The sequence below is a fragment of the Amyelois transitella genome, chromosome 19 (genome assembly GCF_032362555.1).
Source record: "Amyelois transitella isolate CPQ chromosome 19, ilAmyTran1.1, whole genome shotgun sequence".
Lineage (NCBI taxonomy): Eukaryota > Metazoa > Arthropoda > Insecta > Lepidoptera > Pyralidae > Amyelois > Amyelois transitella.
Window position 1 is genome coordinate 6,715,038 of NC_083522.1, and position 17,605 is coordinate 6,732,642.

General features: G+C 35.8%; 1 protein-coding gene across 3 annotated transcripts in view; it reads right to left on the reverse strand.

The window, feature by feature from the left end:
* Nucleotides 1-33: 33 nt before the first annotated feature.
* The window catches only part of LOC106132781 (synaptic vesicle membrane protein VAT-1 homolog-like), a 34,115-nt gene continuing 16,543 nt past the window's right edge, over nucleotides 34-17,605 (reverse strand). Inside the window, exons 2-9 of one of the 3 annotated variants that reach the window (XM_013332311.2) lie at nucleotides 14,760-14,889; nucleotides 11,000-11,215; nucleotides 9,322-9,473; nucleotides 6,554-6,657; nucleotides 6,090-6,145; nucleotides 4,531-4,725; nucleotides 3,907-4,099; nucleotides 34-2,306 (exon numbers count right to left, since the gene is read on the reverse strand). In XM_013332311.2, coding sequence (XP_013187765.1) covers nucleotides 2,275-2,306; nucleotides 3,907-4,099; nucleotides 4,531-4,725; nucleotides 6,090-6,145; nucleotides 6,554-6,657; nucleotides 9,322-9,473; nucleotides 11,000-11,215; nucleotides 14,760-14,889 — 1,078 coding nt within the window. In that variant the 3' untranslated portion in view covers nucleotides 34-2,274. Of the gene's footprint in view, nucleotides 2,307-3,852; nucleotides 4,100-4,530; nucleotides 4,726-6,089; nucleotides 6,146-6,553; nucleotides 6,658-9,321; nucleotides 9,474-10,999; nucleotides 11,216-14,759; nucleotides 14,890-17,605 lie in introns of all 3 variants that reach the window. The other 2 variants (XM_060949657.1, XM_013332310.2) reach the window with 2 other exon arrangements.

Below are 17,605 nucleotides of genomic sequence, written 5' to 3' on the forward strand. Positions count from 1 at the left end.
GGTGGTGGTTGGGTTTGAAATAATACACAAACATAAGCATTTTTACAGATCATACATATTTATTTATCCATTTCATAGTATAGGTATCACACTGGCCCGCCCTTATAAAAATAAATGTGTAATACAATAACGACCCAGTCTGTCGCTAGCTGGAGCGACTGCGCGAATTATTTTCCTTGGACATCCCGATATAAAATATTGGCATCAATTCGGATACTAACCTACAACAATTTGGACACATACAACGGCGCAGTCACCCCAGCATGCCTATTGAATTTCTCAAATATCCTTATAGAAGAAAAGTCAGAGATATTCTAAACCATTATACAGGTCGATATACATTAGATTTGATAATATAATGTTTACAATACAAGGAATTCGCACATATTTGACACACAAAGCGAAGGGATATCGATATAAGAAGACTAAAATAGCTTTAAGATATTGGTCCGAGACACTGAAGCGAGATTGGTATCCGCGTACGCACAGACTAGCACCAAGCCACTGTACGACGATAAAGCGCGCGTAGCTGCTGCTGCCACCTGCCTGCCCCTCTAGGCTACAACACTAGTACAAAAGCTATCTACTGGGATTGTCCCTGGTGTGGATTGGTCGGCCGCAAGTGTGCAGCGCGCACGCAGGCCGCGCTCTAGCAAAAACGTTCCAAAAGGGTAAAAAGTGTATAAAAATTCTAAAGAGCCAAATTAGTGAGGCATTACGGAGTGAGGCCTGCGCAGCGCGCTCGGTTGAGCAGGAGTCCGGCCCGGACGAACGGACTATTTCAGCCTCTGAGAATTCACTATATCCGCATGATATGTGTAATATAGATAAAACATTTAAAGTACTGGGTACATATACCTAAACCACACTGTACATTATGGCGGTAAACGTTACTTACAACCTTACGAACATAATAGTAGACAAATATATGCTAGGTATAAAAGAAATGCAGTGAATATTGGTATCAAAATATTATTCCTAGTTACACATCGTGTGAAAGTATGATCGATTAGATATGTGATATTTGTGTGTAAAGATACATAAAAAGCTATAATTATACGAGACCGTTTACAGTCTATTGTTTTACAAAAATATGACTTATTATATCGTAGGTGACATCGACTATGTTGACTTTATTTTAGCCACAAAAATATTTCACAATTTCGACATAAGCTCGTCCAGTTGAGGCGAGAGCGAGGGGCAATGTGCCACGCGAGTGATCTCAAATCAATTTCGACAACTCTCTTCCTAACTAGAAAATAATTTACAAAACTTCTAAGTATAAAAAATATAAAATAAATTGTATATTTAAGCTCAAAATTAAAAAATTAATATGTCATGTATAGGCTGCATAAAAATACCTACCGCAAAACATCTAGCATACCTACTACAAAATATCACACGTAAGGTTTTCTTCGATTGTTTTAGAAATTCAGTTTAAGTTTGAGTGGAGTCTGAGTCGGAGTAGAGTTACGATAGAGACGCGAGCGAGCGCTCGGCGGGGCCAATTTTAAACATTTACTAATAAAATATTAAAGCTTAACATACATAAAGATTAAGCATCTCTGCACCTTAGATATATAATAGCCATTCAAAATAACTGCAGATTAAAATATCTCATCTTAAAAATAAAGTCTTAAACTATAATAAAGGACTCGTAAGTGTAGAAACAATTCCTAACTTAGGCCAAATTAATGCATTAAAAGAAATGAGTAAAATATAAATTCATTGTAATTTCGCTGTCGCATCGAATTTCATCTTTTGTGTAGATGATAATCGTAACAAATAAAATAATGTATCGGAAAAATAAAACTAAACAACACTGTTCGATCATTATAAGTAGTCACTTCCAATTAAAGTGAATAAAAGATTTATCGCTGTCACTCGTTTACACGTCATCTCCTTTCCACACTTGACTCATATAGGCCAGTGTGAGCAGGCAGGCAAAATAAAACGAATGGGAGCGATAAAAAGAACGCGTAGGTACGTTTCGTTATTCACACCATTGGTAGTTCATCCCTTGTCCCGTGCGTGGCGGGGTGGGCACAGCATTTAAAAGCTGAAAATTAAAATTGTGATGTAATTGAGATCGAACGATGTCGTGATCAGACATTAATCAGACTTATAAATTAGACGAAACATAATGAACATCGTGCAACGTAATGGGTGCCGCATCGGCAGCGGACGCGGCAGACGGCGGTAGACGAGCGGCTTCAAACTCTAAAATAAACAATTGGCGGTGGTTTGTCTTGTTCAGTCCTCGCGGGAAACAATTCAGCTAGACTCCTTCTCCTTGTCCTTGGACTCTGTGAACGTGGAAAAAAACTTTAATTAAGGTGCTTGTAAATGTGGCTTCGTCTGCTCGAATAAAATCCAATACCTACCAATTAATATTGTCTTAGAATTCTAAAATAAATACAGTTAATTAGTAGAAACCCAAGAACTTTGGTAACCATCTATTTTTGAAATGTCTTGTCCCTAAAATATATATTTTGTATTGCATACAATTATTTTAAGATTTTTTATATCATGCTGTATTTTTTATAATACAGATTTTTTTAATACGATACTTACATTATATATAACGAAGGCATGCCATGATGCTATAAAAGCTCGTCGAAACTCGTTCAAAGACCTATCTTTCAATCATAGGGCATTTGTACGAAATTCGCCTAGGCACTTTAGCGAACGCACTATATTCATAAAATGCGTAGTGACATGCATTCTAAACCTACCCTGCAATTTCCTACATTAAAGAAATTACAGGAAACCTTAAGTACAATCTTTTTGCAAACGTTATAAATAAATTTATATGTACGTATATGGCTGTGCGAATTTATTATGAAGGCAGAATATAGTAAATAGCTTACTAAGTAATTATATAAATGGGCTTATATTAATATAAGAAATTTCTAACGAGATTCTTAACAGCTCGAAAAATGAAGATCCTTCTTGTACCAAGCTGGCTAAACGTATATGTGATGTAGCTTCTTATTGTTTCGTGGTCTTTTTTCATATACTTAATTAGTAGACCCTAGACCCTGAACCAGCTTAGGGGACAGCTGAGATGGATGGTAACGGAATACCTATAGTAATAATAGTATTATATAAGATTCTTTACTTATATAATACTATATAATTGTATAAGATTAATAAGTAATGAACCAAATAATACTTAAGGTACCACAGATAATTACATTTATAGGTAACACACATTATATAGGTATAAATTAAAAAAAAAGGTGAAGGAAGCTTTTTAGCAAAATATTTTTCACCTTTTATACCATTGACCTCTCCGTATTGTAATTTGGCTAATAATCAAAAAATAATTAAAAGAAAATCTAAATAAATTATCAATCAAAGGCAGATAAAATATAAATAAAGCAAAAACTTCAAACAAAGCATAAAATGTATATATTTGCGTACAAACCACTCTTCAGCTTAATTCATCAATATGCGTTTAGCCTGATGCGTGCGTAGTTAAACTCAAAAATTAAAGCAAAATACTTAAGTTATGAGTAAATATTATACCAGGGTTGCCACTTTGTTCTGTAGTATCAGTTTCACTTTAGTAATTTTGTTCAAATAAATTAATCTTAACTTTCCCTACTAAAATAAGTCTTAACAATTTAGAAATATCACTATAACAGACTAGTCATAAAGTCTCGCATTCATTAAAGATAATCTTTTACAGACACTATCTACAAATTGATCATTTTAATATTTGAAATTAATTTAAATACAAATATTTTTCAAATAATATCTATAATGATGGCAACCCTATCTTAAGTTCAAATATGATGAAGCTAGCCTACGCGTCTACGCATGCCTGGCCACAAGATCGGACCTCACCTTCATCGCTGTTACCATTAGTGAGCGGTTCTTCACCGTTCTCTTTCTTCTCACCATTCTCTTTCTTCTCCTCTTCCTTAGCCTCCTTGTCCTTCTTCTCCTCGGAGCTCTCTTTGGCTGGTTTCTTCTCCTTGCCGGCCTTGCCCTTGGCTGGGGTGGCGGGTTTGGGTTTCGGCTCTAGCGACGGGTCGAGTACCAGTTTCCCGATGTTCTTGCGGTCGTGCATCTTCTGCATGGCTTCACCGACCTGAACAGAGAAATAGATGTACTTTTTAGTTCCGTGTTGTTCCGTTGGTTCTTTAAAAGCATAGTTTTTAAATATGATACTATAACAATAAAAGGTTAAACTGTAAAAATTGCAAGTAAACGTCTGAACATTCTAGCCACTAAAATTAACCATGGTCCATTAGGTTAGGTTCCTCGGCTAACAAAGTCACCTCTAAAATCAGACTGGTGTCGCTCTGTGCAAAGGTAATCACGACCCAGATCTAAACACCAAGAATAAAATTATTAAAATCGTAATATAAATATACTATACATCCAAAGCCCATGTGGAATCTACTAGCGGCTTAACCTTTCCCTCGGCACACAACGAGAACACTCCAAGCGTGCATGCTGCAACCGCAGTTGTCGCAGGTTCAAACCCTATGATCGTACATATTCGCATAAAATACTCACATCTTCCAAAGCCCATGTGGAATCCACCAGTGGCTTAACCTTTCCTTCTCCCCACAGCGAGAATACGTTCTCAACGGCGCGACGAACGTAGTCCGTGCGCCCGTGCTGGAACAGCAGGTGTCGCAGGTTCAAACCCGCCAGACTCTTGTTCTCGTCGAACAACTTGATGGGAGACACCTTGTCTACTTGCCACCACTGAGGATAAAAAACGTAAGTTAATAAACCGCTACGGATGCAAAAATGTAAGCAGTTAATTAAAAGAATGATGCGAAATAAGAATCACTCTACGAAAAAGCTTACGCCCACGGCCCTTACTGATAAACTTTACTTAGTTCCTAAAAAAAATTAATAGACGTACTTTTAAACTTTCGCGTTGCATGATTTTTAATGTTTGCAAACTGGAATTAACGTGAATATAGATACGCGAATTCAATCCTGACGTTTCGACCGGACAAGATGACAGACCGCGGTCGATGCAACCTCAGGAAAAAACGGTAAGTTCGCGTAATTCCCGTTTGTAAAATTTCATGTGAACTCGGGTCAGTGTTTTAATTGTGAACAGGTCACAAAAATACTTTCCATTTCGAAAGTATGGATATGAGGTGAACATGGGCCTTTTAAATAATCTTGAGTCAGCTTTTAAAATAGGTACATGAGTTTTTAATAGTTGTCTCAAGATTATTCGAGAAAAGCTAAATAATATAAATATACAAATTGAGTACAAAAAAAAACATTTTACATTTAAGTACTGTATTTAAAACAATAGCGGTTCCTATGAGCTCCAATCCGTGAGAATTTAAAATAAAACCTGTGTTAGTTCTGCAAAATGTTCTGTCTGGCATTGATATCTTTCTAAATACCTACCTAGTGAATAGTTTCAAAATTTGTTCAGTAGTTTCATTGTTTACAAACAATTTTTTCTTCTTAATAAGAGAAGATGAGTTTGTACTACTGTATTTTAAACATGTGCGACATCGACAAAAGTACATCAGTGCCTAGCTTATAAGCAGAAATATTCCTTGAACTACAGTTCCAGGAATATTTCTGGTAACCATACATGGTTTAAGATATATTCAAAGTATTGTAAGCGTTTTGTTCTAATGACAAGAAAATAGTAAGACTACTTAAACTTGATCTGGTAGCAAAGAACAGTGGGTGCGAACTGCTAGTCCTCCGAAGAAGTAAATCATGGGGCAGAACTTAACTTGAAATTCTTCTTATAAAGCGATGAGCTACGTAGCATCATGTCACTAAGTATATCTCCTGCGGTGCAGCGGTAGCGCGCTAGACACAGAAGGTCGCACCAGGGTTTGAATCCCAACCGAAATATAATGAGACACGAACTTTTTGTGATTGATTGTGTTCTGGTGTTTTACAAATAAATTCTTTTTACTTTTTACTTTACTGGGTCTTGGATCATATTTCGTAACACAAGTACTGAACTTACTTCTAGGCTAATCCAATTCGAGTAATTGGTCCCGTTATAAGTTATTAATAAGATTTTGTACAAGTTATATGACTGATTTTTTCCTAATAAAATTTAATTAAATAATACTTACAGTACGAGCAGCACTGATGAAGCTCTTGGTTTCACCAGCAACGATGTTAGATGATCCTGCACATATAAATATATTTAATTTATTATAACAATAATACTTACTTTATTGTAACAATTACAATTTATAAAGTACAATAGGCGGACTAAATATTACTCGGTTTGCAACCTTTATTCCACGAAAAAAAGTTTTAACAAAATTTCTTTATAATTATTTTAATACAACTAGCTGTGCCCGCAATTTTGTTTGCATGTGGTTTGAAATATCATTTTTGTCCTTTAAGATGGAAATCAAAGTTTTGACCAATATCTAGTTAAATTCTTAAAACGCAAAACTCCCACAGTACATACAGGTATAAAAACTGTTAACATGGTTGCTAGTCTAAAAATAGATTCCGACAAGATGTTTGTAATTTCTTACATCAAAGGCTAATAATAGAATTGGATTTGTGAACCCTTCCCACTTACCATACAGGATGTACCGGCCCATAGGCTTCAGGAGTGAGTATCCGCGGTTGCATTCCTCGCCACACAGGCAGTCCAGCACGATATCCAGGCCGTCGGGAGCCACTCTGTGAATGACATAATATTAATTAACATTTAGTTACTCAAAACCTCCGTTACAGCTCTTGTGCAGATTGTAAAAGTCTTTAGGGGAGAGGCTTATAAACTTACACAAACCTACATACTATAAACTAACAAATAAGATACGCACCATAGATATCATTAAAGCTCACATTACGGCTCATATAGAAACAATTTCCTCTGCTGGGGCCATAAAAACAGACTTAGCCCACAACACATGGAAAACATACGATACGGCGCGACAGACACACATTCCTATGCATAAACCGCAAGTTTTATAGGCGAAACCATTATAGGAACCCTTCGTGAATCACTTCAAAGCATTTTTGTATCTCAAAATACATTCAATTTTATTTCCAAGCTCCATTACATACGTTACATCTATTGTAATAAATAATAGAACCGTGGCATCTCGTACAACAAAGCAATTCTATATTCTTTCCAGCAGGAGTACATATCTCCCGATGTTTATTTACGTTGAACTTATGTGGCTCCGCTGTTTACGCGCCGAAGAGCTCACCAGATATAAAAATATCTTTGTCTATTTACGAGAATTAAATGCTGCGGCTATTACGAACCAGCTGCCCAAAGGAGCGGGTTATAAACCGAACAATTAACACGTCACGCGTCCATATAAACGGGACCCCTAAGTTGGGAACAGGCGCCTAAGCAACGGAAATGACGTGAGAATAGGAAGCTCACGTTTCGCTGGTCATATCGTATCGACCGAGGCTGGCTGTCACTGAAATATGTAACTGTAATAACTAGCAATTAACTAAGCTTGGGATCGGGAACAATTTGGTTTGTTCGCTGAGAAACGGGAGTGAGCCGTGCATCAAGATAGTTTTATTAATTTGTAGGCGACCGCAGTGCGCTCGCGTGCTAAGCCAGCCTTCGTGGACGACCAAACTTATCGGCTAACTATCCGTTTCCTTACTACGAGCCATCGATAAATTTCAATAACAGGTTGCGAGCTTTATCCTTCGTCTATTTATAAATACCACTCGCTGAACCAGGTAACAAAATCTGTATTTTCATCTCGGAAGGTGTGGTAATTTGTATTACAGTGAGAAAATTTATTGGCCCATTGCTGGTAGTATAAATGACTAACGAAAATTGATGAAGAATGTATTTTATACCTACTTATTTTAAACCACTACGCTTTCGTTTCCCGATTTACTGCGTGCAACCGGAGAGGCAAAGCATGATTAATTTTGGAGTCTTACCGAGAAGTTACCAATACCAATGAACGAACAAGTGAACAAAATATCCAATTAGAAGAATATCGAAAACATAAAAAGAAGGAATTCCGATAAAGCGTGTGAAACATAAACAAAGATATTAGCGGCGAAGGGCCGAGTGGGCGGTATATATTTAGCACACATTCCATATTATGATTTCATCCCTTCTTTTATAGCAATTTAAACGATCGCAACGGAGGGAGCCAGGAGGCGGCCAAATACTTAATTAAAAATATGAATTAATTTTCTCATGCCAATATTTAATCCAAGATGTTGACCGAGCGAGTGTCTACCAATCAACTTGTGAAGTTTGAAAAGCAAAAAATTCCTAACCGTTAGTCTGATTTTGATGAAATTTTATATGCATTTAGGATCTGTCAAAGTGTTTGCGAAGTCTACGTTTGCGGCGAACAACCTAGTAATAGGTTACCTACTACACATAAGTACATATGTGTAGTTATCAAATGCGGTATGGATAAAATTGTGACGAATCAAACCCATAATCTGAAATTCTGTTTCAAAGGACATGACATATTGCGCAGATATTTAATAACCGCGGCGACAATTAACACCATTATTTATATACACATACAAGTGTTTTAAACATTTATAAAGACTATATGGACCAATTCTAAATGAACAAAGGAGATCAATGTTTAATTAACAAATATTTGTAGTCTAACAAACCACTTACAAGCACTTGAACTAAGTAGGTACACCTGTTATTACTGCTGATTACTAAATCATAACGATATATTTGTTTATTAAGAAGTAGTAGTAACAATTTGATTGTATAGAAGTAAAACTGTTAAATAGTAATAGAAACAAAATTAACCTCAAGCAAATTTACTTTTCACAATATTTATCTATGATGTTACATGTAAGTAAGTATGTCATATTATATTTTTATGGCAGTTTTCTGAGTTCCGAAAAAAACCGCAATGTTAACTTCATGTGATAAGTAGAAAGATAAAGCTGCACGTTTACTTTTATTAAGCTTTTTACATTTTGATCGTTCAAGATTGAGGGACGAAGTTTTTGTTGAGCACCTTCCCAAGTATCACCATTTATAAAACTTCAAGTAAGTAGGTAACAATGTTTAATTTAACTCTTCGCATTAATTTTAATTTGATGTGAAATATAATAAACCATAATAAAGTACATTTATAGGGTAAATATAATCACTTAATTTTAAGTTCAAAAGTAGGTTACAAAACAATTTCTCTGGCTGATCAATAACTGCGATTTAATTACTATCAAAGAAATCGATTTTATAGTAGTCGCACGCTGGACGCGTTTTTTATAATATGCAAAATTAATTAATTACCGGCAAGTAATCAGTCAGTCCCACCCACCCGTCAATTCAATGACAGATTTTAAATAAATTAACAAATATTTATTTTTACTTACTTCCTTACTTCACTGGTGTAGTCGCTCCCCCTCTCGAGCAGGTGATCAATATTGTTGTTATTCGCCTTCAAAGCCTCGTGTTTGCTCTTGGAGCAGACTCCAAACACGGTGACGTTGTCAACGGTCTTCGCGAGCTGCGCCACAGCTTGGCCCTGAACCACAGATTAAATAAGTGCCTGGACGCGATCGAAATCTTAATGAGAATCGCGATTCATTCGGAGAATAACATTGAGATAATCATTCACCAACGTTAAGATTGGAATCTTTATGTCTGTGATGATTAGCCGTGACAGTGTGACATACACCTGCTGCACATTCTTGTTCATTAGGTTCATTAATATGATGCTCGTTGTCATAGCGTAGGTTACGTGGACTGGATATTTGATGCATGTTATTGTGATGCATGCAGACTTTAAAGTGTCTTTGTTCTTTGAAATTGATTAATTTATGATCGACAGAATTATCGGGTAAAACATCATGCAAAGGGGTCGAAAGAAAAAATCGAATACACTATGATGTAGTAGGTTAGTTTAAAAAGCCATCCTAAATAACACATTTGCAGATATCTACATAAAATAAATTACTGGACATAGGTAACTGGCTAATGAATTTCCAAATGCTACCAAACGATGTCTATTAAGCTTATTTGCATGGGCACTAAATATAATTGGACGAGTCGAGACTGTCTAATTCCCATTTTTATCCAGACTGTAAAATGACACTAGAGTTGGAATAATGGCCGTCGTTACAGTCTCACCCAATTCACTGAGACAATTAGACAGCTCATTATGTTTCATAGTTTCGTTGCTACAATATCAACGTAGAAACATTTCTGAGGCGCTCTTAACACTTTGGGCTTTGTAGGGTTAATGCTTCTTAGGTATTTCTAGCGTTGTTACATATTTTCATTAACGGATATGAATTTTAAAGCCAAATGAATGTCTGCATCAGATTAATTCACACCACTGTCGTTTCATATTTGTTGTTTTAAGTAATTCTGAAAAATTCTTTTTTCAAAGATTTATTATACTTGAATTAGTTAAGGAAATAAATCTATAAAAACAGGAAGGCCTATACTTAAAACTGGTGTTAATTTCAATACTTACGAGTACATTAGTTGGATTGGTGCGAGACAGTTATGAATAAAAACTTTTATAACAACAACTTTCCTTATAAATCCAGATCAGTGAATGGTTATAGTGTCTCGTTTTGAATTAAACCCTTTACAAATATCATCTTAAATAACAAACAAACAGGCATTAAAAGTTTTTCGATCACAGAAAACAAACGAACATCCGAAATAACTTAGGAAAAAACTTTTGCGACGGGGATCAACTCGAGCTGTTGTTACACTTTTTGCAAAATCCAGTCAAACAACTACGTGTATATAATTACCAAAATTAGAATGAGGTCATCTTTATATTTCCATGTTTCTTTTTCAAAATTATTAAAGCTGTAGATGTAATTTGGGTTATTCACTTAGTTATTTGTTGATATTCACATCTATTTTATAAATATAAAATCAGCTTCATAACCACGTTATAATATAATATTTTTTCTGCTAAGATTTAAATATAAATTTAGAAGTAAATTTAATATTACACAAGCTCCGAACTTACTTTGATGTCAAGTCAAGCGGTGTTAACTTAAACAAAACAAAAAAAAGAAATCATCTTACCACACCACCGCCAGCGGAATGCACCAACACGCTCTTCCCAGGGGTCAGGTTGGCCATTTCGAAGAGCAACAGGTAAGCCACCAGGTAGTTGGTGGTGACGGCCACTGCGTCCAGGGCGGACATGCCGGCTGGCAGAGCGTACACATATTGGGCGGGCACGGAGACCAGCTCAGCCCAGGCTTTGTACTCGGGTAGGGCCACCACTTGATCGCCGACCTAAGAACGGAAATTTTGAATTGATATTTAGTTCGAAGCAACATCAACCAAATTTAATGGTAATCATTTATAAAATTTGGGAGTAGGAAGCAAGTAGTTTAATTTTTATTTCAAATGCAGTTGTTGAAGCCTAGATATACCAAAGAAAATTTTGAATATATTATTCATAGAATAAAGTAAGGTTTAAGTAATTATGTAAATTAATGACAAAACATCACGATCAAACGCCATCACGTTAACTAGCTAACAGCTGGAAGTAGCATACCTGCATAAATATAATATCTACAAATATCTTATTCTGATAAGAACAAATAAAAATTAAATATGTTAATATTGTTCTTATTCCTATAAATAGTATCAGAAGCATTCTAATAAATATTATCATCAACATACATACATACAATCACGCCTCCTTCCCGGAGGGGTAGGCAGAGACTACCTCTTTCCACTTGCCACGATCTCTGCATACCTCCTTCGCTTCGTCCACATTCATAACTCTCTTCATACAAGCTCGGCGGTTTCGGGTACTTTTGACCTGACCCTTTACCAGGACGTCCTTAATTTGATCAAGATACGTTCGTCTAGGTCTTCCCACTCCGACCTTTCCCTCCACACTCTCCTTGTATATCTGCTTAGTCAACCTGCTTTCATTCATCCTCTCCACATGACCGAACCATCTTAACATACCCTTTTCTATTCCTGTAACTACATCTTCTTTCACATCACAACATTCCCTTATCACGCTGTTCCTTATCCTGTCACTCAATTTCACACCCATCATACTCCTTAACGCTCTCATTTCCACTGCATTTATTCTGCTTTCATGCTTCTTTTGCCATACCCAACTTTCACTCCCATACATTAATGTCGGGACCAACACGCCCCTGTGCACAGCCAGTCGAGCCTTTTTGGATAGTTTCTGACTGCTCATAAAGGCATGCAAAGCTCCATTCACCATGTTCCCCGCGTTCACTCTCCTTTCAATATCACTATCATACTTGCCATCTGATGTAAACTTTGATCCTAGATATACAAACTCTTTCACTTGCTCCACTTTTTCTCCTCCAATCAAAATATTACATGCTGTCATTTCTTTCTCCATTTCAAAAACCAGTGTTTTAGTTTTACTTACGTTCACTTTCATTCGTTTCTCTTTTAAAGCTTCATGCATACAGTTTACCATCTCCTGTAACTCCTCCGCTGATGACGCCAGTATAACCTGATCGTCGGCATAGAGCAGACATTTGACGAGTAACTCATTCATCCTTAATCCACTTTTAGACTCTTTCAAATCTGTCAAACAGCTATCCATAAATAGGTTGAACAGCCACGGTGACGCAACACATCCTTGCCTAACGCCTTTCTCAATCTTAAACCACTCAGTGTGCGCTCCGTTTATCCTGACACAAGCACTCGAATCCTCATATAAGGATTTCAGTGCTCGTATTAAGAGACTGCTCACCCCATGCATAGAAAGTGCTGACCACAATTCATTCCTCTCAACTCTGTCATAGGCCTTTTCCAGATCTACGAATGTGCAATAGACTTTTTGACTCTTGGCCAAAAACTTTTCGGCTATGCACCGCAAGGAAAAGACCTGATCAGTACATCCCATTCCCTTTCGAAATCCCGCTTGAGCATATTATCATCAAAATTAGTGGAAAGTGTATATAACGTTGCTATTTGCCGTTATCGGAAGCGCCGACCCAAAAACTTAACGCTAGACATTACAAAGTAAAGCAGGTATAATCAAGAAACTCGTTAAATTACTCGATTCCGATCTAGTGATGCATTAGAATCGGAATCGTCGACGTCTATTATCTAGAGGATGTAATATTTTTGTAGGTTAGTTTTGTAACTTTATAGTTCTCCTCGTCCATCCTTAGACAGTTACAAATTGACTGATGAAACTAGTGGAAAGAAGATGCTTGTTAAGCATCGATAACATCTAATAACTGCTTATAGCGGCAATTTCCAAATTTAATTTGAGACAAAAACTCCCGTCTCGGTCCACAAAACCTTTTTAAAATATAAAATTGCACGTTTTCATAAGATGATGAATAAACGCGTCTTAGTACTGAAAAAACAGCAATGTCGAAATCAATGAACCATACAATATGATTCGAGCATAAATAACAATTTAGGCAACTCCCTTCCGATGCTTTTATAGCACTTTATCAGATGTCGCGACAAAGAAAGAAAATTGGAGTGCCTAACATATTGGATATCATGGAACAACCTGTCATAACACTTACTAACACAAACGATATATTTTGTTCAACTTAAACTTTGTACAACAAAATTTTACGACTAGCTGTTTGTGACATATGTTTTTATTTGTATTTTATGTCCTACATTTAAAGAGGTTCGTCGAGATCCTGTCACCAGATGCCAAACCAATAACATGATTTATACAGACAAAAGAACAGAAGCCAGATCAGGTTTTTGTGTGAGTAAAAACAAATGCTGATTACTGAGAACCTGAGATAATTGTATTCTACTGATTTTTGCAGGAGCGCAACTTCAAACTCGTTGGTTATAGCATACCTAATCAAGATCGAATAGATTACAGTCACTTTTGTTATAAAATCAGCAACACAGGTAATTATGATAGTGAACGGGGCGGGCGCGCCTGAGTCGGGATCGTGACTGCGGCAGGCTGCCGTTCAATGGGACGATTAAATTCCTGTCTTAACTCATGATTGCAGACATTAGTTCAAGACCATGGTCAACTCAAGCAAGTTTGCGACCGAAAATTTAGATGGTAAACGTTATAAAAAAGCTAAAAAAACGCACATAAATTTATATATAACATACTACTGCACCAGCAGTATGTTTTCAATTTCCTCTGGTATTTGAAAACTAGAGTTAAATCGGTCAAAGGAAGTAAACCATTAATTTGATAATTTAAAGTTTATTCTATCTTAAAGCCAAACAGCTGAACGTGGCCTATTAGTCTTTACAAAACTGTTGGCTCTGTCTACCCCGCAAGGGATATAGACGTGATCATATGTATGTATGTATGTATGTAAAGTTTATACATTAATCAAATAACGACATAAATTTTGAACACGATACTCCAAACAAAACGTCGTGTCACGTAGGTAATTCCGCAATTAGATCCACCCGAAAAAAATAACAAAGTAGCTCATGTTTTGCTTCAAACCTGTAGCAACGCAACCGGACATATTTGTTCCACCAAAGATATAAGAAAAGAGGATGTCATATCATTGTTAGTTAGTAAAAATGATATTTTTGATTCCCAAGTGTGCTAATGAGGTTTTCATAAGAAATGTTCTATACGTTTTATCTAGATTATGGTCCTCATAACGTTAGTTCCGGGGTAATTCTCACTTTTGAGAGATTCCGTGGGGCGCCTTTGATCATGAACGCTGATTTGATAAGACGTACACGAAGCGACTCCCATCTGACTTTTAATACTGATACTTTAGATAAATTATGTTAAAATTTGGCGACATGAAATCCAAAATATGAAATATAAATCGAAAGTTATTGTTTATAAAGAGACTATAAAATAGGTTACCTTGAAGTTGGTGACACCTTCGCCAACCTGCTCGATCTCACCAGCGCATTCGAATCCAAGGATGAAAGGGGTCTTGGGAGGAGAGTCGATGGCACCCTGCCTCACGATCAAGTCTTGGAAGTTTAGACCGCTGCAACAACAGAAATTGTACATTAAAACTTGTTATTCGGAATAGTGGTGACAGGGTATCTTATGTTATTCAACTTGAAAGATCAAAAAAGTTGAAGAGTAAAGGCTAAAATGCCGATTTAACTAAATATAGAATCTCAAAACTGTAAGTAAAAGAAGTTAATGTCTTACTATATGCTTAAGTTAAAGTTTATCAATTCTTTCAGCAAACGAAAATTTGCAGCATTAAATCAATCAGCTTCTTGGATAATATCTCAGCTCTCATGTTCTCAAACTGACTGATCTAACGAAAATATTATAACACGATTAAGTATCATTGGCAAGCCGCTTATTTATCTTTATTACAACAACAAATTATGTACATGCCTTTTGCTACAGTTTTATTGATCACCATCATCCTTCAACTGGATCAGTCGAGTTTACAAAACTAGATACGTAATTATCACGGTGTGGTAAGGAATGCGGCAGTCATTTGTTTGACGCGTTGTATGGACACATGGACAGCATAAGGAATCTCATATTTAAATATTTAAACGTAGTATATCATGTACAGAGTACCAATCAACATCATTATGTAAGGTACCAGTTATAGGTATACGAATGGTGCCTGCTATTGTTTGTTATATAGGCACTGGTCGAAAAGGGTTCGTTAATATGGGTTAATTGGAAACATTATTCAATTCACTTTCAGCTTGCCGTGATCAGGTAAAAAATAATAATTAGGTATATTAACTTATTGTATAACATGACATAATCTAAATTAAAGTACAATACAAACCATTATTTAAGAGACCAATGAGATATCATTTCGCATATTACAAAGTCGACAATTGAAATTTTGGATGGTAGGTTTGGTACCGCTAACCTAACTTAGATATCAAAAAATATCAGTAAATATCTCCTATAAAGTCCTAATTCTAAAAACGTCTTCAGTTCCGAACCAAGTGAAACTTAGGGTATAGCTGTAGCCATATGTTCCCGAGACGAATTCATTTTTATTTCGCATTTAAAGGCACAATTTTACGAGGTCGCCGCCGCTCATCTGGACGATTCGATATGAATATTCAATGAAATGAGCCATAAAGATAGAAGCTATGTGAGTGAACATGAAAGACCAGATCCCGTACTCACAACCTCAAGCATTTACGACATCATTCACTGAAATGCAACAGATATGTAGATTCTTGAAGGATGACCTAGGATTCGTACTAACAGTATAATAACAGTTTCATTACAAGGTCATATTAATTTTTGGTTGCCTAAATACGTGGAGGAATTGGCCGACCTGCAAAAATTTTAAGATAATAATAGGTACAACATTTTTACGTAGCGAATATTATTATCTTAAATTAATTGCATACTTGGTGAAAGGAATGTTAACAGTTTATAACTGTACATATTAATAAATAACGCGAAATAAGTTCAACTACATTTCGCATTTTAACTATCAGTCCATTCGATTGTATATTTATTAATCTACGGGATATGATACACCTTTCTAGTGAAATATGTTTTAAATGAGAAATCATAAAGGTCTTAAATTTTGTGCATAAGTATAATGTGATCAGCATACAAAGCATAAAAAAACAAAGTGCCAGTACTAAATAATTCGTTGTCTTAGTTGTACAGAAGCCTAGTAAACATGTAATTAAGTAGTTATATAGTATACATATGCGAGTATGTAAATTGGAACGTGTGTGAATTGCCAACCGCGCGCCGCCGTCGGCCGTCCACCCATGTAATCGATATTTTGCGATTCTCCCTTCGAAGTTACAGAATAATAGCCACACTTATTTGCCCTCAACTGACATACAATAAATGGACGGACATATGTAGTGATTATAATAAAGTAGACGTTTTAAAGATCGGTGCACGGGCTGAAATATCCGTGCCGCGTTATTGTGTGTTTGTGGTTTCTTCTGCCGCCTCTAATAGGCGAAAATATTTTATTGGTGCAAAATTTAACATTATTTTTTAATATAGATAGAGAGAAATTAAAATATAAAATTTTTAAGGATGACTTTATCATTACTAAATAAACAAATTTACAATACTATTTAAAAATATATTAATCATATTCATGGCCAGTTTGGTAATACCAACCAAACTTTATCAAGCTTTTGTGCTTTAGCCTTTTTATTTTGGAAAACTATCAGTACTTACTCTTCAAATAAAATTTTGTAAATATTTTGGTGAACGAACATTAGAATTAAATGCTTATTTAATTTCCGCATAATTTCCGCATATTACCGAACATAAACTTTAAAAAGAAGAAACGATTTTAACCATACTAAATTACTATACTTACTACATCATTTGTTTAGGTGTACGAACATACCGTAATAAAATGACTATAAGCAAAAAAAAAATTACTATAAGCAGCTTTCAGAAGAAAACATAGGGTGCACTATAGCTACTATTATCTGGCATCCATGATTTATCATCAAAGTAGGCAGCATGGACTGTGATAAATGGTGAAGGTCTTGTATTCTATTGTGCAACTACCCCATTTAAACTTATGTTAAGCACACTTAGTGCTATTCATCAAGCAAATTTTCAGAAGATAAAAATAAATTCACTGCAAAATGAAAATAACATTGATTTACTGAAGCGAAGCAAAACTTTTTGTACGTACTAGTTTTGCCAACTACCACCACATTTTTCAAGGCACAAAAAATAAGTTACTTTGCTATAAATTATGGGAAGTCATAACTGCT